Consider the following 25,028-nt stretch of genomic DNA (forward strand, 5'->3'; position numbering starts at 1 on the left):
TTCATAACGGCTGGTCGTAAGTCGCGAAACCGATCGAAAATCCGCTCCTCGCGATTCTCCGGAAAAGAAAAAGGGATCCCCCCGTGATCCGTCTACGTCGTGCAATGTCTCTTTCACGCGTCGTCGCACGTATGTTAACATGTGCATACTTTGGGTGCTGCGGCTCTCTATGAAAGACGCGGTCAGTAAAACGAACAAAAAAAGCACGTGCCACATAAATGTCTTGGTCGCGCAAGCGTGCGCGGACCAGGAGTTACATGCAGTACGATATAACGATGTGTGAAAAATTTATATATTATATATTCATATATATATAATTTTTTTTCTTTGTCCATTCCGTGTATACGTACACTCGATAGTTTTCAACCCATTTGTGCCATATATATATATATATATATATATATTTATATATTTACATATATATATATATATATTTTTTTTTTTTTTTGGCGTAATTCGTCTTTTGCATGCCACGCTTCCTTCGGTAGTATAACTATTACACCTTAACTCTGCGGAGGTGTGCAAGCGTGACGGTGGACGTGTTGTTATCGGGAACGGGATCTGATAGCAACGTATGCATGGTGCTGGTAGTGATATTTAATTACCTGTGTATGCAAAACGAAATATTTACGCGGGTAGAAAAGGGTAATAGCCACTGCCGTTCACGCTCACACACGTTCGATTATTTTTTTTTTTTTTACTAACCCACGTGTACATAACTCGCTTCTTTGTTCGTAACGCATAAAACATGAACTATTTAATTAACCCGATTTACAATATTACTGGTCTCATATGTGCATATGTACATGCGCCACGTATGTATGTATACATATGAGCGCTCGAAAGAAAGGATAGTATATATTCACATTTATATATACTTGATATATAATGCTTAACACTATATAATACTATATTTTTCGATATATAAAATATCGTTATATATACATATACTTATAATGATTACGTATAAACATATTTTTACATCGTTGTCATTATTCATGGTATTGTACTCGTTATTCGATTATCGTTGTATTGTTGTACCATGCCATGTCATAATTTTTCTCTGTATACTCCCTTTATCTTTGTACTTTGACCTACTCCAAGTGTCTAGGCTACGTTGATGATGAAGAGCTCGAGAGGAAAATGAAGACGGGACGCGCGGGAGGGTGGTGTTACGATCGAGCGATTTCTCGATCGGAACGGCGCGCACATGTCTCCTTCAACGTTCCACTAAGGAATTCAGCGAAATCAGAAGAGAGAAGAGAACCTGCAAGCGTGCTTTTTGCACGTTTGCTAAAAAACAGGAGCTGATGAATCGCGCTTTCGTTGCTTTTTTTTGCTGCGAACGCGTTCGGTAGTCGCGTGACATATCGCGTTCTTTTAGATTCCGATGATCTCATTCGAACGTTATCTTTGTGGTATTCTCGCGCGAGCTAGAGTTTCAGAAAGGTGATGCCGACGAATAAGATCGTCGGATCTTGAAGGATTAACGAAGTGCTCGAGTGTTAAAAAACGTACAGATGACGTCTGAATTAATGTTATTCAGACGTTGACTGTTGGAATTTTTTTTTAAGGGGGGACGGATTCATTTTCCACGTTTTCGCGGTTTTGGTAGCGTGCAGCTGACTTTTGTTCGCGCAACTTTTTTTTTTTTAGCGTAGAACAAAATTGATTGGCGCCGCCGTTTTTTTTTTTTCTTCAAGAAAGAAGATTGAAGATTGCAACAGCACAGATAATACATTCCGGTAAGAACACTCTTGGAGTGATGAGGTAAACAGGTAATACTGAGGTCAAGGTAAAAAGGTAATGCGATAGAGATATTCGTCAGAAATTTCAATAACCCTGGGTATATCGCAATATAATCTCGTAATCTACGTAAACACGTTACTTATGCATTTATGCGTGCTGTACTACACGCGTATAATGATGTGTATACGTAATTTATTTTCGCCTATTTACGTAATGATGATATGTATAACATGCTGATTACCGTTTGACGTTATTGCAAATGAAAATGGGCCACACGTACGAGTCGGCGAGTCTTAATCATTGGTAAGACGATTAAGATCACTTCTCGTAAGCGATATTTCTGCTTTCGTTTACAATAATTTTTTTCCTTTTATAATTTTTTTAAATGTCTGGTTGAATGAAGAGGTATAAATGTGCGAAAAGAAGATCGAGTGTATGGCAAATATGTATAAAATGCAAATTTTACTTGTGTTTTAATGTGTATTTATATCGATCTTAGATTATTTTTTTCGTTGATATATTGATAAGAAAGATGATAATCTTTCTTGCTTTTAGCAACGATGAAAATAATTTAAAAGCGATATAAAAATTACAGCGTCTCACGAAAGAGACTTTCGTCTTTAATTATTTTTATTCAGTTTTATTAAAATTTTAGAGAGTTTATTCATTATTTCTTTAGTATCGAGTTGGAAATGTGTTTTTCTGACTTCGGTATTTTAGAATTATTAAAAATAAATTTTCTAAAATTTGGTGAAACTGTATTGTGTTGGAGTGTTAACATTTTTTATATTTTGTTTTCAGAAATTTTAAGATTGTGACAATGTCGTTACTCGTTATGTTCAAGCTGATAGCATTGTAGAAGAGTCGTTCTTTTGCACTTTTCGAACATGTTTTATTAAATTTGATCTGACGATTTATATGAATTGTCACATTTCTGGATTTTCTGTTAACAAGGCGTGATTATTACAGGGTCTCAAAAGAAGAGAGAAGATTGAAGCAGATATCTTGGACGAAAAAAAAAAAAATTTTAAGAGGTAAACTCGTTGAGTCTCATTTTGAGATTCAGAGATTTAAGTTCAATAGCAAAGGTAAATTAAATGGTTGAGTTTTTCGATTATCCTAAGTTTGGGATATTCGGATTTCGAGAAGATCGGGTTTTTTTTTTATTGGTTATTGTTTTTATCTATGCTTTTTCGATCGACAATTTAATTTTTTCTTGCTCGAGCTTCGGCCGAGCTCGCGTTCGCGATGTGTATTTTATCTGCAAGAACTCGGAATGAAGATGACGGCTCGAGTTCGAAGGTTCTACTATTTTAGAACTTACGAACGAGGGTCTAGAAGATATCAAGACGATTTCAAATCTTCAAATTGGTAATGTATAAAGGGAATGGTACAGTATTGGTAATTTTATGATACAGCGTAAGATTTATGGTAATTAATGATAAGCGATGATCCATCTAGTTTTTACGAGTTATTATAAGTTATCATGGTTATCGAATATCATGGTAATTTAATTTCATATATTTTACCTGTTTTATGATCTAATCTTGTTTTCTTTTTAAGTAGATTGATAATAGAAAAAAGAAAAAAAATACATGAAATATGTATTTATCAAATTACATCAAGCTCTCGCTGTCTTAAAAAGTCTGATGGGATTTTATAGATACTTTTTTCTGTAATCTTATCAAACTTTTGTGACATGCGTAGAAATTGAGATATTTTTCTACATATTTTTGTGCAAGAATTTGTTGCGTGTATGAGGAGTTATGTGTAATTTGTATGTGTGTACGTTTGAATGGGTAAAAGTGAGATTTATCTATTAAGATATTTCTAGATTACAGTTAATTACTTTTTAAATCAATTTTATTAAATGATAGTCTTGCAATGATTATGTTCAGTTTTATGAAAGATTTATGATATTCGTATTTATCGCGTTAATTTTTTTTTTCTTATGGAAATCTACAAATGTATGACTTCCATGCTTTATAATGAATTATTAATTTAATTCTGAAAATTTGTGATACCAAGAAGATTTGAGACGAAGACGTTTTCAAAGAAGTACTTTGCTTTTTTGGAAACAAAAAAAAAAAAAAAGAAATGTGCCAACCGGATTTGCGAGGATGTGATGCTGTCATGTTGAGTTTCTCCGACGTCAAGGTAAAATAACATAAAAGGTAATTGTAATCACGTAAGTATTTAGTTTTGTGCGTTGTATCGGCGCACAAGGCGACCTTTATTACATCTATATATGCAAAATATTTTTAGCAGAAGTAGTCGGTTCTGAATATCTTTTTCTTGTTCTTTAAAAAATAATTAAGCATTCAACAGCTATTGAAAAGTTTAATCTTATTTTATTTTTTTTACATATATTAGCCGATAGTTTTACATTGCCCAAATTCAGAACTTCTATTTCTGCCACTATTTGTTTACTATATTAAAAATGAGATATACTCTTGGCACGTTTCTCTGATTTTTTTTTGGTTTATACATAAATCGTGAAGTGTAACAGTAAATGACGAGATAATTTTAATAATACATACGCTGGTAAGCGACGTAATATTGCCACGACGTTTACTAGTTGATAATTATTGATTAACTTAGATTCTTTAAACTCAGTGCGCGACTTAATTAAATTTTCTAATAATTTTTTATACAAATTTTTCTATGAACTTGTTTCGCGAAAATTGTGCGGCTTTTATGAGTCAAAGTCGCGCAATGTTCGCTGAATGCAGACTAATCGATGACATGTCCGATATATTCTTTTTTTCCTTTCTCTCCTTTATCCATTCCTTTTGTTCTTTTTTTTTTCAACATTTCAGCTCGACATACGTGCTACGTTAAAGAAAAGGATTCCATTGCTTCAATCGCGTTCCTTGTGATGGTGATCATGTTTCTATAATTTCTTTTGTATGAATGGACTGATCTTGAGTTTAAATATTCGATTCGAGAGGGGAAACTTGTAGAATCTTTCGAGTTTTTTTTTGTGAAATTAATCAGATCGCAAAATGTATATTTCGACATAAATGGGTGAGATTTTAAAGTCGTTAGGTTGCAATTTGTTTATCCTTGGATTGTTTAGTATTGAAGAGATAATTTAGGAGTTTGTTAATTCGTAATAGGGAGCCTCGTCACTTACGTTTTGCAAAATTTGAGTGAACAGTATGTACAGAACCATTTTCGATTCGCGCAAAATTCCGTTTGATTATAAATCCAATTAAAAACCAATAAATTAATCTTTGATTTTTGTTAGAGCTATTATGAATATACATGTGGCACTTACAGATCTTTAAGTTGTTTAAAAGAATTCGAATATGTTGCGAGTAGCGTTGCAAAGTAATTAAGTTTTATGTGTAATATTGCGTCGCTTTTCGCAGATATCGAATTATTATATAACTAATAAATTCAGTGAGTTTTAATTCTGTGTTGCAGTACATAGCTTTAACAAAAATTTTAATAAAAGTCGTGGAATTAGTGGATAACGGCGAGCGATAAATAAAACTTTCTTTGATGCGATGGAAGAAAAATAATTTGAATTGTCGGTGAAAATTAAAATGAGGAATTTATTGTTCATTTTTCATTGAAAATTCGAATTTTCCTTGACGGGTTGTGATTTTTAAATTGGTTTTAAAAACTCGCTGCGGGTTTCGCAGAGATTTTAAGTCCACTTTAAATTTCAAGCGTGTACATCTCAGAAAGTTTTTTTTTTTATATTTGAACGAAAATAATTGTATGTAAAATTTTATAATATTTGTCACAATTTAGAGAAGTTTGCGTATGTATATACTGTTCAGAGTTGACTTTTCATAAGTACATCACATAATGCAACTCGTATAAGCTCGTAGAATTGGATTTAGAAAAGTCGTCCTCGTTTTCTAATAAATACAAATTAGACTGTCTGATTGAAATATTCATAAATGTGAAAGAATAAAATTTGTAAATTATTTATGCCCAAAGATTATAATATTACAATTGGATAGAAATTTTTTTTTTAATTAAAAGTGCTTGTTCTATCTTTGTTAAATTTATTGTAACTGACTATTACCACTTTATTGCAATTATTGTTGCTCTGTTAATCATTGCTGCGCAGCGATCATTACCAGCACTGCAATATATTGTACAAGTGGTAAATTTATAAGAATTACTTAACAACAAAATTTACAATATTTATTCGAATATCTAATAAAAAAGATGGACATTAAATTTAAAAATCGTCCATTAACAAAAAAAAGAAAAAAGAATATTCTTTCGCATTTGTTTCTTATTTTCGATTTAAGCTTCTATTCCGACTATCTTTCGATTTGCAATCTTCAGTTATCAGTTAAATGTGAGATTAGACGAGACAGAGTGTAGCTAAATTTCTTGGTTCAATCGTCTGTTCGCGTTTCTCGTCGAGATAAGAGAATTTCGTGAATGTAGGTACGCTTTTTCAGTTGTATGCTCGTGTGATAGCTGCGAGAATCCTACGGTGTTTCAGAATTAGGTCTCAAATATCGATCACGCTTCGATCGACGTTATTCGATTAAATACTACTTGGATAGGCGTCGGCGCTACGAGTGCAGAGTAGAGAAGCGATTTGCCTGTAGGACCTGTCGGCATCGTTTCTCTAGACTGGACATCATGCGGATACATCAAAAGTCACAGGGCCATCGTTTTGACACCTTATATCAAGGAGTCAAAGTATCACGTTTGATCCGTCACATCTACACCCAAAGAGAATATGAGAACAAGGGCCCAACATCAGTCGACAACAGAGGCAATGGCATCTTCAACAAAGTCTAGCGTATCGATTCGTATAGTCTAATTTTTTTTTTTTCTCGTGTGATTTTCATCTCTTATAATAGTTTGTGTTTCGTCGACAAATGAATGAGCCGCGCGTTTCGATATCAAATTAGGAATTAAGATTTTTTTTTATCCCACATTTTCGTTCTTGTGTTAGATAAATTCAAATCAATATCTATATTTAAATGTAGTTTTTGTAGTTTACGTTTTCTTTCGGGCAATCAATCGTCGTCATCTACATTCCATGGGCGTAGATGCGAAAGTTGCGTTGCTCGATAGAAATCGAAATTAATTTACCGAACTTCAAGTTGGCCTCTAAGTATAAAGTCTGCTGCGAGGTTTTTTACATTGTTATTGCTTTGAATTTTGATTTTAATGTTAATTTTCGGTGACACTCTTGGAGTTTGATTCGATACTTCGGTTGGGAGAATTGCGTTTATTAATTTGTCCCGCGACGCGAATAGAGTTTGCTACGTTTAATTAGTAATTTTTCGAAGCATTGTTTTATTTACGATGAACCCGATAGCACATTTTGTTTTTCTTTTTATTGTTTTATTGAAGATAATTTTATTAATTTTTGTATCGTTGAAGACTTAGTGATTAATGTTTACCGAAGTGGTAGGAAAATTTTTGAGTAGCGTATTTTAAAGTCCTTTGGGAAGTTTTAATTGTATCTTAATATTACGAGGACTAGTATTTTATGTGATTATTATTGCGTACGTTTTGTAAATATATCGAGTCCAGAATTATTAGGAATTACCTTTGTGAGAGAAACTTTTTCGGATATATATATATAATCGGCGTTAAAACATTGTTGTAAATCGGCTCGTTAGAAATAATCTGGTGCTAATCGCCAATTTTTGTTACAATAAATGGCTAGTTTCTACGAAAATTCAACTATACATATGTGTTTCAATGATATTCTTTCTCGTTACTTCTTCGGAAGTATTAATTATTAGTGCACAAGTATATATTAATCAAAATTTCTCGCAGTTTCTTTCAAAGTAATGTTTCATTAAACAAGTTTGCTTTTATGCACTTATTTGAACAGTTAAAAAATTTGTTTTCAAATTTATTCTACATTACTCGTTTAATTACCAACAACATAAATTTAGATTAATTCTAAAAATAAAAAAACTTTTATTCAGATATAAAATTAAATAAAATTCACTTTTATATTTTTTTCTTAGTAAATAATAAAATGTTTCTCATGTTGTAAAAATCAATTTTATTATTGTTAGTTAAAATGTTAATTAAAATTGATCATGTCGATTTCTAGAATTATTTAGTAATATGACGTTCGGTTTTTTTTTCGATTTATCATATTTATTAATAAGTATTTTTCAGTCGTGTAATAATTCGATTTATTATTAGTTAAGTAGATTTTTTTTTTAGTAGATTAATATATGAAGACTCGCACATGAGGAGGGAGATTTAATTACGTCTTTAAAGTCTTGTACGCTTTCGTATGTATCTCATTGATCTGCATCCAGCGAATTTTTCGACATCTATGAATGCGAATCGGACCAGTCGATGGACCAGAGCGAAGAACAAATAAAGAACCTATTAACAGAATCTCTCGATCTCTATTTTTATTGTAAATCCCTCCCCACCCAGCTTTTCAGTTCTTGTATCTCGTTGCGAATGTGAAATAACTTACAATTAGTTTTACTAACTTTGGTGTGGTATAAATTTCATACCTCTTCGATAATAATCAAACCTAAAAATTCATAATTAATCGAAAAAGTAGGCATTAATTTTATTTTTAAATACTCTTCGGACTACCGATCAACATTTAACTTTTTATTTTAGGAAATAACTTCCGAAGTATTTGGTAACTAATATATTAATTTTTTAAAGAAGTTACGTGTTTTTCTTTTTTTTTTCTTTTTTTTTGTATAAATGGTTTTATGTTTAACGAAACAAATTATATTAAATAACCAATTAAAAAATTCAAAGCGACATTTGTTTTACAGTGTGGGTTACGCACAGAAAATCTGAAAATAAATGAAACAGAGAGAAAAATGAAGTAAACGTATTGGAGAAAGCTTATAAATGTGATTGTAAAAATAAAGTTCTCGAAAAAGAATTATTAAAGAGTTATTAAAATTTGAGCGTATGTTCTTGCGTCCGCGCGCATAATTAATCTCCGGGGTGATAGTTGGCCGATGATGCTTGCAGCTGCCACGCCGTATTGGTCACAGTCCACTGGGGTGCATCGGCAACCCTCGCAACACTGCGGACTCTCCTGTCCAAACTGCGGTCGCAGCTACAAGTATCGAAGCGGTCTGCGGGGACATATCGCCGCTTGTCTCTGGGAAAAAGAGAAATTGGAGGCTGGTTTTCGTCAACGACAGGAGCAACGGTGGCAGCGCGAACAGCAGCAGGTGCAGGTTCAGCAGCGGCAGCAGCAATTCACTGAGAAAGACGTCCGGATATTATACAAGTTTTGGAAATCGTAGATACTTGGTGTATCGACTAACGAAAACCGGTAGTAAAGAGTCTGCGATTTCCATTGTGCCAGAAGCTTCTTGTATTTTATTTCACATCTGGAAGCGGGATCCCATCGTCGCTTCCCGGACGTGGAAAACGGTCCAGTATCTCTATTCAGGCACTATCTCGCTTTTTTTATGACGACAATGTATAATTTCATTAGTTCCAGCTACTTAATTATTTTTTTTTTTTTTTGTTACACGTTTCGAAGTAAAAGCCGTGAATAATAATAAAAAGAAAAAAAAAATGTTTATGAAATTGATCATATTTAATAAATATTGTTTTCGTAATTATAATTATTTGTGGAGTTGCCAAATACTTTATTTAATTGAAAGCCTCACATATTCTACTTTTTTATATTTTATTCGCTTAAGTACGTAATATTATAACACGGAAAAAAAAAATAAAAAAGAAAAAAAAATAAATTAGTTTAAAGTTTAATTGTATAATCTGATGTGTGCAATGTAAGTTGCACTTTTTTTTTTTAACGATGCGTATAAATTAATATCTTTACGTTAATAAAATGACTGATTCTTTTTTAGTTGCGAGTAAGCATCTGGTACGTGCTGCTGGCATTGTATATAACAGTATCCGATTAACGATGGAATAAAGGAAGCAATTATGATTGTTGATTGATGTGTATTGCATGCTGAAACATTGTCATCCAACCAAACGTAAGCTTCGTGAATGTCAGAGTGGCGCGAGTAAATGTCGTATTTGAAAGATCGGTAAATTAAGGAGATGTATCTCTAGCGATTCTCGCCGAAGGGAGATCATCTGCGTTCGAATCATCCACGTGGTTACTTTAGCCAGCATTGTTTTATTCACCGCGGATATGTGTATTGGGCCGGACTACACAAGGAATCATATTTTACGTTGGGTTGATATTAATTACATCACGGGTGTAAAAATGGATGCACTAATAAAAAGCAGTTCATTTTTGGTGCAGCATGTAAATAACAACAGCCCAAAATAATGAAGACTGTGCACAAGGATCTGTCTTAGGAATTAATGACTTTCTTTTTTTTTTTTTTTATGAGTATTAGTAAATTGCTGAAGTTTATATACGATAGCTTTATTTGAAATTTTTTATAATAAATTATTTTTACCACAATGTATTAGATAATTTGACTTTAAAAATATTTTCAGTTTCTTTCTTTTTTTCTTTGTGATTAGCAGATATGTAACAGGGAAAATTAATTGTATTAAGAAACGGGACATTAGTTTACTTATACGCATATTAATTAATTAACTATTAATTTTTATTCGCGGACAATGCGACTTGAGATCATTGTCGCAATGAGACGTTACGTGCATTAGTCAAGTTCTTCGGTAATTAAACATTCGCGATGTCGACTCGTCCACGGGAAAAAAAAATTAAATTCAAATTAAATTGTTTAGGAGCTTAAATACTTTTTGCGCAGTCTTCTTTTGGAGCGAGCTTGATTTAGTATTATCCACACGCTTGGTTTCGAGCTTTTCTTTCAACGATCGAGAAAGAAAGACAGGTCGGGGCGGGGGAGAAAAGGGGATTAAAGTGTTCAGGTCGCGCTGTCTTGATCGACGGGTCACCCTTTGCAGATAAGAGGGGTTCGTTTCGTGCGCCCGGTAGGAACCCGTATGATGTAAAAGGCCTCCCCCTGTATGCTTACAGCCAGCCCCGCGAAGGAGATCGCCTTGAGTAGCAGCGACGGCGAACTGCCATTTCGGTGCGTAATGTGTGGACGTGGGTACAGGTCGCGGTCGTCTCTCACGCGACACTCCAGATACGAGTGCGGCCGTCTCGGATCCCGGTATACCTTCACCTGCACCCTCTGCGGCAAGTATTTCTGCCGGCCGGATCACCTCAAGCAACATATTCTCAACATCCACGGGGGCTCCGTCGCTAAATAACCGCGGCTGTACCTCTTCGGCGCACCGAAAAAGCATTCTGATCTAATCGCTGCCTAGCTATCGAAGATTAATTATCAATGGACAAACCGCCTGATCCTCGGGGACGCGTCGGAATTTATAGCGAAAGTAGTTGTGACTGTCGACGAAGCCGAGAGGGAACGTCTTAGCACCATACGTTTTCAAAAGAGATTTTAATATTTTCCATCAAGTAACTTTTTTATAATATATATAAATAATCTTGTAATTTTTATTCTAAAGCTTGCAAACCGCTGGATTATTTTTATATAAATTATATTTCAGCGCGACAGCGGAAGGAGATTTGTTGTTTCGTTTAGAGATTAAGATAAAATTTATTTTGATCTTAATGTCGCAATAATTTTTTTTTTTTTACTTGAACGGGTGTTTTACATTAGACTTTAGGTAATTTAGGGTTTGTTAGAGGTTATTTCTTTTGTTTAATGAACTTTATATTTTAAATGTACTTTTTGCTTTGATTTGCTTATCCAAAGGAGTACCAAAGGAAATTTTTATTTTGAATTTGTTAGTAAGGCTAGTTACATAAAGAAATACTTTTTTATGTGACTAAAAACTTTTTTTTTTAGGTAACGATTGATTTGAATTTTAAGTAAAACCTTAATATTTTTATGCAAATGTTTTTATTTAAAGAACTCGCGGTTTGAAATTCGCGTTAAAAATTTTTGTTTTTAATTTATATGAATTTTTGCGCAACAAATATGATTTTATCGTAATATGTATGTTAAGTTAAACATATTACCAATAATTTTTTTTTATTTTTTATTTTACGGTTCCAAGATTATATGTATATGAATTAATGTTGTATGTGCTCAAGTAGGAATTTCATTTTAAATAACAAAAGATATTTTCTTTACGAATTTTAACAAGAATTGAAATAAATGATTGCGTGTATGTTGCGTATCTGCGTGTCTTTGGAGGTAAACTGCCAAATAGCCTGATTACGAAATGCCAAATGACTAATATTCCTATTTTTCTAGTGCAATACGCGTTTAAGTTATTCTACACAAGTATACGATTATACAATGATATATAGATAGGCTAATTAATATATTGAAAAGTGTTGTCTAGGAGCGACGAAACTTTTGTGTATAAAAAGAAGTCCACGTTTGTTCCTGCCTCTTGTTGAATTTTTTTGAATACATTTTAACGTAATTAATTTTAATTATTTGAAAAGAAACTATTATCGAAAATTAAAATATCTTTATTATATGTTTAATGAATCGTTTAACAAAACGAATATCGGAATTCGGAAGTTTGCTTTTCGCATTTGAATAGACAATTAATTTTATTTTTTACAATTATATTTTTTCTTCGTATATAATGTTATATGTATATTTTATTTTTTACTCTATTATTTTTAAAATAATTATAGTTTAACGCCCGATATAGCTTTGTAAGCTTCTACGTTCGAGATATTTATTAAACGCGAAAAGTTTTTAAAAATGTGCATTAAAAATTTAATTTTTTTACAATTAAAGAATTTAATTTGAAAGTAGGAAAGGTTATTTGTATTCTGAAAATTTATTTAAAAATGAAACTATTCTATTTTATTTTTTTTTTTATTATAGAGGTAAATGTTTTAAATTATAAACATTTTTTTTTTTACGGAGATACGATTTTTTTGATGGTTTTATTTTATTGCAGAAATATTAGTTATATTTAAAGAGAAGTATGCTATACATATGTAGCGACTTTGGCGTCGCACATTTTATCTGAGGCTATAAAATACATGCAATTATCTTATTTATACGAGTTTATATGTAGAACAAATTTGTACAGTTGGGACTTCGCTTTTAAAAAAAAATTACGATATAGGTATATTACTGTTATACGTTGTTGGATATTGATTTTAGATATTGTTACTTATAAACTTTATAAATTTTTATGGTATTTCAATAAAAAAAAAAAAAGTAACATTGTATAAAGTCGTTTCTTACATTTCTTATCCATTTTCTTTGTAATTACGTTCCTTTTAACTTAATTATATTTCTTGTTTAATTATTTATTGTTTTATTTAATTTCATCTAGATGTGGTATGGGAAACAGCTTTACGTGACTGAGTGTATTATAAAAATTTGTTATGTGTTTTGTCAAAATTAAAAAATAATTTTTTAATTTAATACAAATTTATAATAAAGAAAATTTGATGAGATTTGCAAACAAACGGATGTATAAAATTGAAAATTTTCTCATTCTTTTTTTTAATGAAAAATTTAAATATATTATTTTAATTTTTTTTTAATTTTTGTTTGTATATAAAAATTGTGTGTGTAGTTAATTTTTAAACGTATACTGCTTTTTCATAAAATTAAAAGATTGATTGATATTAATGGTTTTATTCTAACGTGCTAACTTTGTCGTTCCGTTAAAATCGTTTTAAGTGAATCGATAAGGTTTTATTATAAATTTTTCGTTTGACAAGTTTTCAAGAAAAAAGGTTTTCGATTAAATAAGTCGGCCGAATAAATTCTTGTGGGCGGAAACACGTAATTGTTATATGTTGTATTGTTTTTTGGAAATCCGAGGGATACGAGTATTAATTTCTTTCAGTGTTCATACATCTGAGGATAGTATTTGTTACCCGAGGTATTCCTAATCCATGGGGCAGAACCGATCTTTGCGAGGACTGACATCACTTCGTTTTATGTTTCATTACAGATTACGTATCGTACGTGACGTTCGGGAAAGGTGTTCGTAAGCATTGGTGTTGGAAATGCGGCAAATTCTACAAGTATCCATCCTCCTTATCCAGGCATGCCAAATACGGCTGTGGGCCTAACAAATTGAAGAGTGTTTGTCGGTATTGCGGAAGACTTTACGCCAGACCCGATAGCCTCAACGATCACATAACTAGGATCCACAAATGTCTCTGATCTCACTTACGATTTCGAGCTGCTGTTTTTTTTTTTTTTTAATTTTTTTTTATCGCGTAAAATAAATTTGGCAATATGTGAAATTTATATTTTTTAAGCAAATGTTATTATCTTTAATTAATTATATTATTAACAGGTACAAATTACATTGAATGTATTTTGTTAATTTATTGGATAATTTTTATTTTTGCAAACAGTTAAAAAAAAAAGTTTAAGGGATACTTTATTGGTAAAGTTTAGTTTTATAATTGTTGCAGTGAGAATCATTGCTAATTATGTTGGAATGTTACCTTTGAAAAGAAATTTATTGTTGGAAAATAATATTTTTAATTATATAAAACGGGGGGAAGGGGAGAGAATTTAATAAATATTTAAAAATAACTTATACATAATTAATGTTGAAATTATTAATGCGTTTTACGCAAACTAATTTCTTTGCACTGCTACGTTTAGTGCTTTTGACATGATGGAATGCTTTCGTCTGCGATTGTAAAGCGAATCGTCATTTATTAACTCACATATTATTCTATCGCAAAAAGAAAAAATAGAAAATATTTCAAGCTTACTCTAATTTATTTAATAAAAATTTAATAAAATTTTAATTTTAGTTAAAATCCACGTTATTTAGGAAGATTTCGCGAATAAGAAGATGGTACGCGAGCTGTAAATAATAAATTTCTTCAAATCTAAACGATTAATTGAACGTGAAAAATATTTAAAATAACAATTCTCCACTGAAGATTTAATGCCACTCCAACGTTTGAAGATCCTACTTAACACGAATATCCCCAAAACTATTCGTCATTTACAATTTAATCATTGCCTCTGTTATTTTATCTAATGCTGCCTATGTTCTGAGATGATAATTTAGTTAGAGAATTTAGTCGTAGAGCATAGTATTTATACACAACCGCTGGAAGATCACGTAAAAGAATCGGAGAAAGAGGGGGAAAAAGTGATTTTGCTTGCTGGAATACTCGTAAAAGTGAATTGCGAAGCACGCGTTGCCTACAGAATGCAAAATTGACATTTTTGTTTCGTTTCGGACCTGCTTGCAGCATACTGGACCGAATACCCAATTCTGCACGAGAGTCTGCTCTTCCCCCAGTCGATTGACTGGAAGAAAACCTCCGAGCAGCATCACCGTCAGCAGCAGCAGCAAGAACAGCAGTCATTTCCGCAGCAATCGTTGCAAGACCATGTCTGCAAGAATTGTGGCAAGATCTACAAGCGACGAAATGCTCTGTGGCGACACTTGAAATACGAATGCGGCAAAAATCCTAGATTCCAGTGCCCGTATTGTCGATACCGAACGAAACAACGTTCCAACATGTCATCGCACATCAAGCACAAACACGTGGGCTTTAAGATTTACGTGATCGATCTCGAGACTGGCAATTAAATGTTTACTTTAGCACGTTTTTTAATACGAACATATATTGAAATTAATAAGTTAATGAAGAAATTAAAGATTGAAGGGAACTAGAAAAAATTTTTTTTTAGTTTACCGATGTTATTTAATTATAATAGTATTAATTAAAAGAGATTCTTTTATTTGCAGTATATGTAATTTAGGATTATAGATGATGAAAATTTAGAATTTTTATTTTAATGTTTCCTGTAAGATATTTTCTGAGAATAAATTTATGAGCTGTTATATTAATATTATAATATAGTAATCACGCATATTTAAAATAATATTCGAGTGACAAACGAACGGAACAACATATAACTTCTTTTAATGATATAATAATGTCTCTGTCGTTTAAAATTTTAAACGCAAAAAATTAACTAATTAAATTCCCTAGTTTAATTATTAATAATTTAACTTATTTTCGTTGTCTTATTGTTGGCTGTACACAAATATATCCTGTTACGTGTTGCGGAATAAATTTCTTATATTTATCCGATTGAATGTCTTTTTCGGGGTTTAATAATGGGAAAGCCGAAATTACTTTTTACTAATCAAGTATAAACCAAATCGTCTTCCAGGTTTTTTCGAGCATGCGGACCAAACGCTGTCTTGTCATCCTCTATATCTATTCTATTTCTACGAGTTTAGTAGTTAGAGATCTCAATAAATATCGAATCTTTATAGCACTTCTCTCCCATTCATTCCACGTCGTTGTTTGTTGCAGCATTGTCGCTCGATAGTAATCAAATTAGTGAGATTCGTTGCTATTTCTGCAACTGTCTATACTCGACGGTAGCTCATCTGAAAAGCCATCTGACCAGAGGCTGCTTCATGGACCCGTCCTTCTCGGTCGAGGAGCGGCGCAACATCGACAGAATGAAATCAAGAAATTATGTTTGCCCGCAATGCTCGCAGGGTTACAAGAACAAACGTACATTGGCTACACATCTACGTATCGCCTGTGGACGCGAGCCGAAGTTTCAGTGCCCATATTGTGGGCTGAAGAGCAAACATCCGCCTAACATCTACGCGCACATTAGACGCAAGCACAAGGGTGAAGATCTCTTCCTGATAATTAATAATAAATAGATAAACTACATTACGAATGTTAAAAAAAAAAAATGGAACGTTGCACTCTTGCTAAAACTTTGAGAGTTTTATAATCGGTGTTAATTTTAACAATTAATTTATTCGAACGACGTGTTAATTGTTTATTTTAAATGTATCCTCTTCTAAAGAAGACAAAAGTTACTAATTACGTTGGAAGGCGCGTCGAGATCGTTTGATCGTACTGCGGATATTTTTATGAGTATTATACGTCACGGTTTTCTTTTTTTTTTTTTTTTCAGAAAAATAAAATATGTGCTTCTGAATCGTACTTTTTAATTTACTTTCCTCTCCTAATTGTGCTCGTGAGAAATTAATTTTACGCATATTAAATGCGTTTATCGAGATGACTATGCGTTTTATATAATAAGTAGAAGAAACTATGCGCGCGCCACGCGCGCGCTATTTTCTAAGGGACCCCAATTATAAATTACGGAAAAAAAATCATGCGACTTACCAATCTGCATGAACTCAGCGGAGTTGTAGAGTTCTGCCGGTGACTGTAACATAAAATGGGAAATATTAATGTAGACATGTAGTATATTAGTTAATAAAATTAAAAAAAAGGGTAAAAGTTTTTTTTAATAAAGATTTTATTAAAAAAAAAATTTATGCTTACCTAAAAGTTGCTCCGCTGATGCAGGATGCCCATTCCGAGCCTGCTCCTCCTCTCAGATGGGACGTGTCGAGTCATCCTTCCGCGCACTGGACACTCACGAACGCGCCCGATAAAAATTATTGTGACAAAAATTAATTTTTTATTGAACACTCGCACGATAGTCTACGACACTCCCGTTAAAAAATTTTTATATAAAAAAAAGACGTCCGAATACTTTGCGGAACTTCCGAAGCGACCGACGAACCGGCTGCGGTTCGTATTCGTATAGTTTCGGCGTACGACACTTTTCTCCTTCGGATTTTTATCTAAGCAGAATTTTTATTCCGCTCAGATAAAAATCCAAAGAAGTGCTGAGCTGAAATAATATCAATGTAAATTCCATACAGATGTATGCAATTTACATTGATGTGTGAAACTGAAATTAAGACAAAATATATAACATTTTTTTTAAATTTATCTATATTGTTTTAAAAGTTTTTATTATTTTAGGTTTCCGGCGCGGTGTATTATTATTTTATTTTATTAAACATTTATTTTATATTATATAATTGTGCCGCGAGTAGTATAAAAATGTTTTCCCACCCGAAATGCTAATAAGTTCTACAAAATAAAAGCATGCGACTCACGGATATGCAGCGGCGGAGTGTTGGTAAGATGATCTGTAACAAATAAATGAAAAAAATTAATTTGTAGAGATCTCAATAATTATTTAGAAAAAAAAAAATTATACGCGCCTCTGATTTTTTAATTAAATACCACAAAATTAAGTTTTGAAAACGGCAAAGTTAAAAAAAAGAGAAAAAATTGATCCTTACCAGTGGGTTGCTCCGCCGATGCTCGATGCCTTTCCTAGGTCCTCCTCCTCCTCTCAGCACTGGCCACTCCAACCGGGATGTCAGGCTGGTGCTCCTTCGACGAAAGTCTTCCTCTGGATATTTTTATCTGAAACAAAAAAATTATATTATGTTAGCAAAAATAACGAAAATTAAACGAGCTGCGTAATGTAAATTAAAATAATGTCACTAAATATTCTCGCATTTTGAGACGCAGCAATGATTTCATCACTAATACGTTGTGCGCATTAAACAGAGACATTTTAACATCCAATGTGGGAGTAAGTGGTATCGTATTTCTTTCCTTCTCGCTGCAAAAATGTCGTGCGTCGCGTATCGCGATTACGCGGCGCATTCTTTCCCCGTTTCATTTTGATGTGACGGAAACAGCCCTTCGTCAATTTAACTTACATGTACGCATGAAATATATCTTACAGCTTTTTGTTAATAAACCTTTAATCTTTTGCGGTCAATATATAAAATTTTTCAAATAAATCCAAAAAAAAAAACAAATAAATTAATTAAAAAAATAATTGTATTAAAATTATTTTATAACTGTTTAATAAATTGTAATAATTATTGTTATCACATTGCTTATTATAAGAGATGGAATACTGATTTATTATAATCGAGGCGTTTAACCGCAAATGATTGAATGTAATTGAACATTTACTTTTGCTATCCACCGATAAACGTATCTCGTCTCAGATAATCGCTTCGTGAGTTTTGTTTATACGTTTGCTTAAATGCGAGCGCAATCGATTGACGTAACGGTAATCGTGTTGCAGAACTGGAGCTAAGCGCAAATAATTCGACGCGTGGCGAAGGCACCAAAAGAAAATATAGTTGCAAGTACTGCGGTAAGGGCTTCACGCAATCCGGCCACCTGAGGAGCCACCAGAAGAGCTCTTGCTACTGGAACCCGAGGTCCACGTGCCATCAATCGCAGAAGATCAGACCGTTCTCCTGCACGCAGTGCGGCGCCTGCTACTCCAAGCAATCGCATCTAATTTTCCACGTGCGGCACGAGTGCGGCCGCACTCAGAAGTGCAACGTCTGCGGCAAAACGTTTCTGCACAGCAGCAGCTTGCGAAGACACCGTCAGAGAGCACCGTGCAATTTCCAACTTTGCTAATGCGCTCGATATCTGAGATTCCGTGCTGTGCAATTTTGTCGCCGACACTTGGAAAAGGGACGCACGGCGGGCCGCGATTTTAACGCGTCTCAACGTTAAGTAAAATTAATTGGCGCTAAACGGCGGTGACGAAGTGAGAATCCTGGACTGTACTGTATTTAAAAAAATTATTCGGAATCTTATGTTGATAATTTGACAACGCAGTACGTTTGATGTTCCTCAGGATAGGTTTCCGTCGAGGTATTTTTTATCGATAGGCTGAAGTGCAGTATACGTTGCCGCGCGTGGCACGTATCGTTTATAGTGCAACCGAATGCTAAGTCAAAGAATTATTGTGATACGTTACGATGAACATGTAAATAAATTATAATATTTCTGAAACGAAAACTTGCCGTTCCTTTTCTGATCTTGTTTAAGTGGGCGCGCTTTGATTTTTTTGCAGAAACGTCGAGTTCGTATTGCCTGTTTGCTCAGCAAGAAACGTTCCGTTTGCCGACCATCGTGCACCGCGCAAGCAATTTCTTGCTTATAAATTGCTATCTCTCTTCAGATCTTTTGCATTCGTAATGGTATTTTTGCTGATTCGCGTTTCTCTGCTTTCAGATTATTTGTTCGAAACCGACGACGACATCGAAGATTGATAGGCGATGGGCCGAAGAAACGTCAATTTAAATAATTATAAAAAAACTTTTTTAACCCGACGTTTTTATCTTTTGTGTTGTATTTGCGTTCAGTGCAGACTGAATGTTTAAGTGGCTTAAATGACGTATAATTACGATAATAAAATCCATGACTTTATAAAAAAATGTTTTAAGACTATTTTGCGCTTTAAAAAAAAAAAGAAATAGAGAGAGAACCTTTATGCACATTTAACATCTTTTCCTACCGCGTACACTTTTTATGACTACAATGGGCTTGCATGCAACTTAATTTCTTTTATTTGTCTTTTCTTTTTTTTATTCTTGCATTGAGAATTTGATTACGATAATTTTTTATCGTCTAAATCAAAGAAAATTTTTGCTAATTTCTTGGCAATATATTAAAAATTTTTTATTACCATTTATTATTTTAAGCCGTTCGTTTTTTTAATTGTGTTACAGAAAAAGAATTGTCGCCAGAGATCATGTTACTGGTGAAAAAAGAGAAAGTGTCGCCGCAAAAAAAGGCGGTGTCGATAAAAAGGAAACGCGAAGTTCGAGGTACAGAGGCCGAATCTGTGGATAATGGGCCTTCAACTAGTACAGTAGTACGAAACTTATTAAACAATAATCGAGAGCGGGCCAACGTTATTTCCCAAAGCGATAACCACCACAGCGATACTAATGAGCTCAGCGACGACAGCTCTTCATCTTGGACCAACTTGAAGAATATCGCAGAATATAGAAACAAATACAAGTGTCCACATTGCGATATGAAGTTTGAAAAACGGCATAAGCTTGTGCAACACGTCATGACAACGTGCTTAGTAAATCCGAACTCTAAAGTTAACACGGAGTCTAATAAATTCGTATGCGGTTGCGGCCGCTCTTATAAGTATGCGAAGAACCTGACATTCCATCAAAGGCACGAGTGTAACAAAACTGTTGAATGTCCGGATTGCGGCAAGGTCTTTAAAGGGTTTTGCGTTCCGGAACGTCATAAGCTGAACCACTGCGTAACTAAACGACACTCTACCAAAACTACTAAAACGATCGTAAAGGAAGAACCGAATAGCGAGTTGTTCATAGACGAGTCTAGCATAGACTCAAGTTAAATTTTTCGTTAACAGTCAAGTCAAACAGTTGTATCACACGTTTTGTGATTTAATAATTAAATTAAAATACTTTGAAATCATAATTAAATTTTCTTTTTTTTTGTTTGTGAATAAGTAATATAATTAATAAAATTTATGCTTATTCACTTATTTCATATTTATCTGTTCTACTTAACACACATTTTAATTAAGATTAATTTTTTGTTAATGTGTTTCTTTTCATTAATTACAATTTTTTTTTTGTGTGTATCATGTAGCATAAAACGGTGCCATCAGAATAATAATTTATTGTGATCGCGCCTACTAATAATTAATTTTTTTTATATTTCTTTATTGTCAGTTATTAAAATCGAAACAAATTATTGTAATACGAAATTAACTTTTAAAGGCCTTAAAACTACTAGACAGTTTTTAAATTAAATTTTTCGAAACACTAATTATGAAACTATATCCATAATATCATTTAACATAAAATAATTAAATAATAAGTTTCTTTAAATATAATTGCAATTATGTTATTCCATTTGAATATATGATTTCTTATAGTATAACCACATCGATATTACATTACAATATCTAATAAGCAGAATCATTATTCGTTTCATTACATAATGTAATACCTATATTACGAGGTACATATAGATATAGTGATTACTATGTTATTAAAATAATTTAATATATAAATCTTCATAATATATTTAGTGTTGATTTTTATTTATTTTTTATTTTTTTAAATTATTCATAGTTCACTCTCAATATTCGTCACATTTCTGTCTGTAACGTTAATATTAATTTCTAAAATTCAATCGTCGAGGTTTATCCTCGTGGGGATTTATTTCTTTTTTCAGAGACCGTCGTTGTGTATTACAAGGAGGAACCCGATTGTTTCATCACGTTGGAGCAACATCCTGGCGATGCTCCATCGTCACGGAGTGCTCAAAGTACTCAAAATTTTTTTGCGTACTTTAAAGTACTCAAAGATATGCACGATATATTTTAAGAATAAAAATGAAGTGTGTAACTATCATTACTGTGTATTAATTGATTATATGTTAACGTGATCGGTTTAACAAGTATGCGACCGTCGGCCTTTTCTTTTAATTTCGTAATAATCCGTAATTTCTGTGTGCGATTGTGATACGAGGCACGATTTCCGCGAGCCTCGATAATGTAGATGAATCGAAGAGCATGGACGAAAAAGTATTTTCTACCCGTTGTCGTGACCCTGCTAATTGCATCCCGCAATTTTCGATTCTTTTTCTAGATACGCTCTACGGGCAGATGCACTCGTCGTCTTACGTGCAACCCCAGGTAATGCCTGGACGCGCCGTGCCGCCGGAGTCTTATCAATCGCGAAGAGACGCTCGGAACGCGATCGAGGATACGGAAGATAACACGTATCTTTACATCGACTCGGGTCATCGTCAGGATGCCGCCGTAGCGCCAATCCCTACGACTCGCTGGCCGGACAGCGTGATCGTGCAGGGCTCCGTTGTCGTGAGAAAGAAGTTCCACTGCCCCAGATGCAATAGCGGCTATACCAGGCTCTCCGACATGAAGACACACTGTCAGTTCCAATGCGGTAAGGAACCGCGGTACCAGTGCCCGTACTGCACGAAAAAAGCAAAGTTCTCGTCGAACATGTACGTTCACGTGCGACGGATGCACAAAGATAAGGCACTGCAAATCATTGATCTCTACAAGCAGCTATCGAGAGTACACTGTTGAAGACGTGGGCCAATGTTTAGAATATGTTTTATATGTAATATTTAAAATTTATCCTTAAAAAGTTATATATTACATGTATATATATATAAATAGAATAGATAAACTTTGTTCGCGTAATTCGTATTTTTTATTTAATTAATTTTTTTTATAAAATATAGTTTGTACACCGAAATTGTTTTTGACTCTTTTGTAGATCAATTGTTTTGGAAAAATCATCATATTACATATCACAGACAATTATTTATTATGACATATTTTTTTTTATATTTATGTACGATTTATGTATTTATGTGATTATAAATTAGTGCACATTTAAACTGTTTTATCAAATCAAAAGAAGTATGCAATTTAAAGCGGAAATTTAAAGAATTATATACAATAAAATTATTTCACTATGTGTGAAAAAATTGATGTCTATATTTAAATACTTTCAAGTTTGTTATACGAAATGTTCGAAATAAAATTTCTCTTTTGCATATATGTATACAGCTCATAATACTTCCCGAGAACTCCCGTAGTTGTTATATATATATATATATTTTTTTTTTATTATTCCTGCGAAATTAACAATGTAATAACCACAATTAAAAAATTGAAAACGTTTTCTTTTGCAACTTGCGTAGGTGATTTTCCACAGTAATCGATTTTCAATATTTCGTTCTGTATGTTCTTAACTGTAGGAGTGCGCGATATTAATTGATGTATGATGCTTTTCAGGGATGAATGCATCCTCGCCTTTGATAGAACGTAAGCCGTATCTCAGACATCGTTGGAGCAAAATGGAAAGTTGTACGAGGTATCCCTGTACCAATTGCCCAAGCACTTTTGGACAGAAGAAGAGCCTACTCACGCATTTGAGATACGAATGCGGTCAACCCCCTCGATTCAAGTGCCCTTATTGTGATCTACTTTCGAAAAAATCATCGAACGTACAAAAACACATTCGCCGAAAACACGAGGGCTACGATGTCTATGTCCAAGACATCTGTCGATTAATAAATACTGTATATATACAATAAGTTGTATATTAAACCAATACAATAATTAGGTTTATTAACAAACGTATGTAATTTAATATTTATTTATGTAAATAAAATGTATACGTATTTATGTAAATTATATGTATATTCTGTCGCATACAATGTATGCGACAGAAGGCAAATACATCGCTGTAAATTTGCATTTTGAAAAATAAAGTTTCTTAAATGTTTATTGTATTACTTTGTAGCGTTATTATTTTTTTTTTAAATTATTATTATGTGATTTATTAAAATTGATTTAAAAAAAATTAAAAAAATACAATATTGAAATGCGATAACAGTTATTGTAATAAATACGGAGATTTAATTTAATTAATTGAAACAATGTAGTAATAAGTTATTAAGCTGTTGAACTTTTATGACAATTTTATGTTTTATGTTTTATTTTTTCGTATTTTTTAGATTCATCCATTTTCATTCCACATTGGCTGTCATTAAATGTTGGATAGACGGCGATGTTAAACGAAGAGAAATTTTATGTTGCATGCGAGATATTCTGACACTGGGTTTTATTTTCAGGTTGTAATGAGTCTTCCGAATTGACGAAAGACGCGAACAGCGGCTCTCGGACTTCCATTCGAAACGCACGATTTTCCTGCCGAAATTGTAAAAACGCGTATAATACGAAGGGCAGCCTGACGACACATCTGAAATACGAATGCGGTCAGCTGCCTCGATTCAAGTGTCCCTACTGCGATCTTGTATCGAAGAAAATGTCTAATGTGCATCAGCATATACGGAGGAAGCACAAGGACTTCGTCGTTTACGTCCAAGACATTCAACAACCATCCAATATCCGATATAGCACACGTTACATTCGCCGAACGTTGCAATAATAAAGTACGGCATTTTGTTCTGAGATACATAAAATTCGTGACGAGCTTTAAACGTCATCGATATTGCACCAAATCAATTTAAATTATCTTTATTAATTGACTAATTAATCGCGTTAATAAAGCTCACGTATGAAAATAAATTAAAGGAAATTTGTTTTAATGATTTGAAAAACATTTTGTTATTTTTCAAATTAATTTTTTTTTTATGTTTGTAATTGTCGTGACGTATTGTCTTCGTCCGTGAATTTAATTAATTTCCTTGTTGTTTGATTAAGACGTTCGTAAATGCTCCGCACTAATTACATTTTGTCAACGAGGAATTACCTGGAATATCTAGGAACTTGAGTCCTTTCGCCGGTCACTAAACCCTCGATCATAAACGTTAAATGTGCCACTCTGTATCGGAGATTAAAAGTCGAGTTCTTCGATGTTCAAGTCTCTCCTGATGTCGAACGGTTGCGCGAATATAATTTTCTAACAAGAGGTTGTGCTTTTAGTTTTCAGGTCTGTCAGGAGGACAAGCGAGAGCTTTCAGAAGTTTCCTTGTTCAAACTGTACGAGCGTGTTCTTGAGACGGAAGGGTCTGCGGGAACATCAAATCTACGAGTGCGGTCAATCGCCGAGATTCCAGTGTCCCTACTGTAATCACCGGTCGAAACTCGTATCGAATCTTTACAAGCACGTGCGCCGTAGGCATCGCGGCGAGATAGTCCGGTCAATTAACTTGAAGGAAAAGTGAA

At 33.3% G+C, this 25,028-nt stretch overlaps 1 protein-coding gene and 1 long non-coding RNA gene across 33 annotated transcripts in view; one reads left to right on the forward strand and one right to left on the reverse strand.

Annotated features, from left to right (window-relative positions):
* Positions 1-25,028, forward strand: part of LOC139105269 (longitudinals lacking protein, isoforms H/M/V) — a 175,982-nt gene that overhangs the window by 15,141 nt on the left and 135,813 nt on the right. The window contains exons 7-8 of one of the 32 annotated variants that reach the window (XM_070661809.1): positions 21,949-22,266; positions 23,130-23,446. The exons of 29 other annotated variants lie outside the window; for them this stretch is intronic. In XM_070661809.1, the coding sequence (XP_070517910.1) occupies positions 21,949-22,266; positions 23,130-23,431 (620 nt within the window). In that variant the 3' untranslated portion in view covers positions 23,432-23,446. Of the gene's footprint in view, positions 1-15,961; positions 16,411-20,031; positions 21,382-21,948; positions 22,267-23,129; positions 23,447-25,028 lie in introns of those variants that run through there. 2 more of the 32 variants (XM_070661766.1, XM_070662700.1) reach the window with 2 other exon arrangements.
* On the reverse strand, positions 16,563-17,851 carry LOC139108801 (uncharacterized). Its single transcript, XR_011546732.1, has 2 exons — positions 17,779-17,851; positions 16,563-17,622 (listed from the first exon to the last, which is right to left on the reverse strand). It is a non-coding gene; the product is annotated as an uncharacterized lncRNA (long non-coding RNA).

The sequence above is a fragment of the Cardiocondyla obscurior genome, linkage group LG01, assembly GCF_019399895.1.
Source record: "Cardiocondyla obscurior isolate alpha-2009 linkage group LG01, Cobs3.1, whole genome shotgun sequence".
NCBI classification, from domain to species: Eukaryota; Metazoa; Arthropoda; class Insecta; order Hymenoptera; family Formicidae; genus Cardiocondyla; species Cardiocondyla obscurior.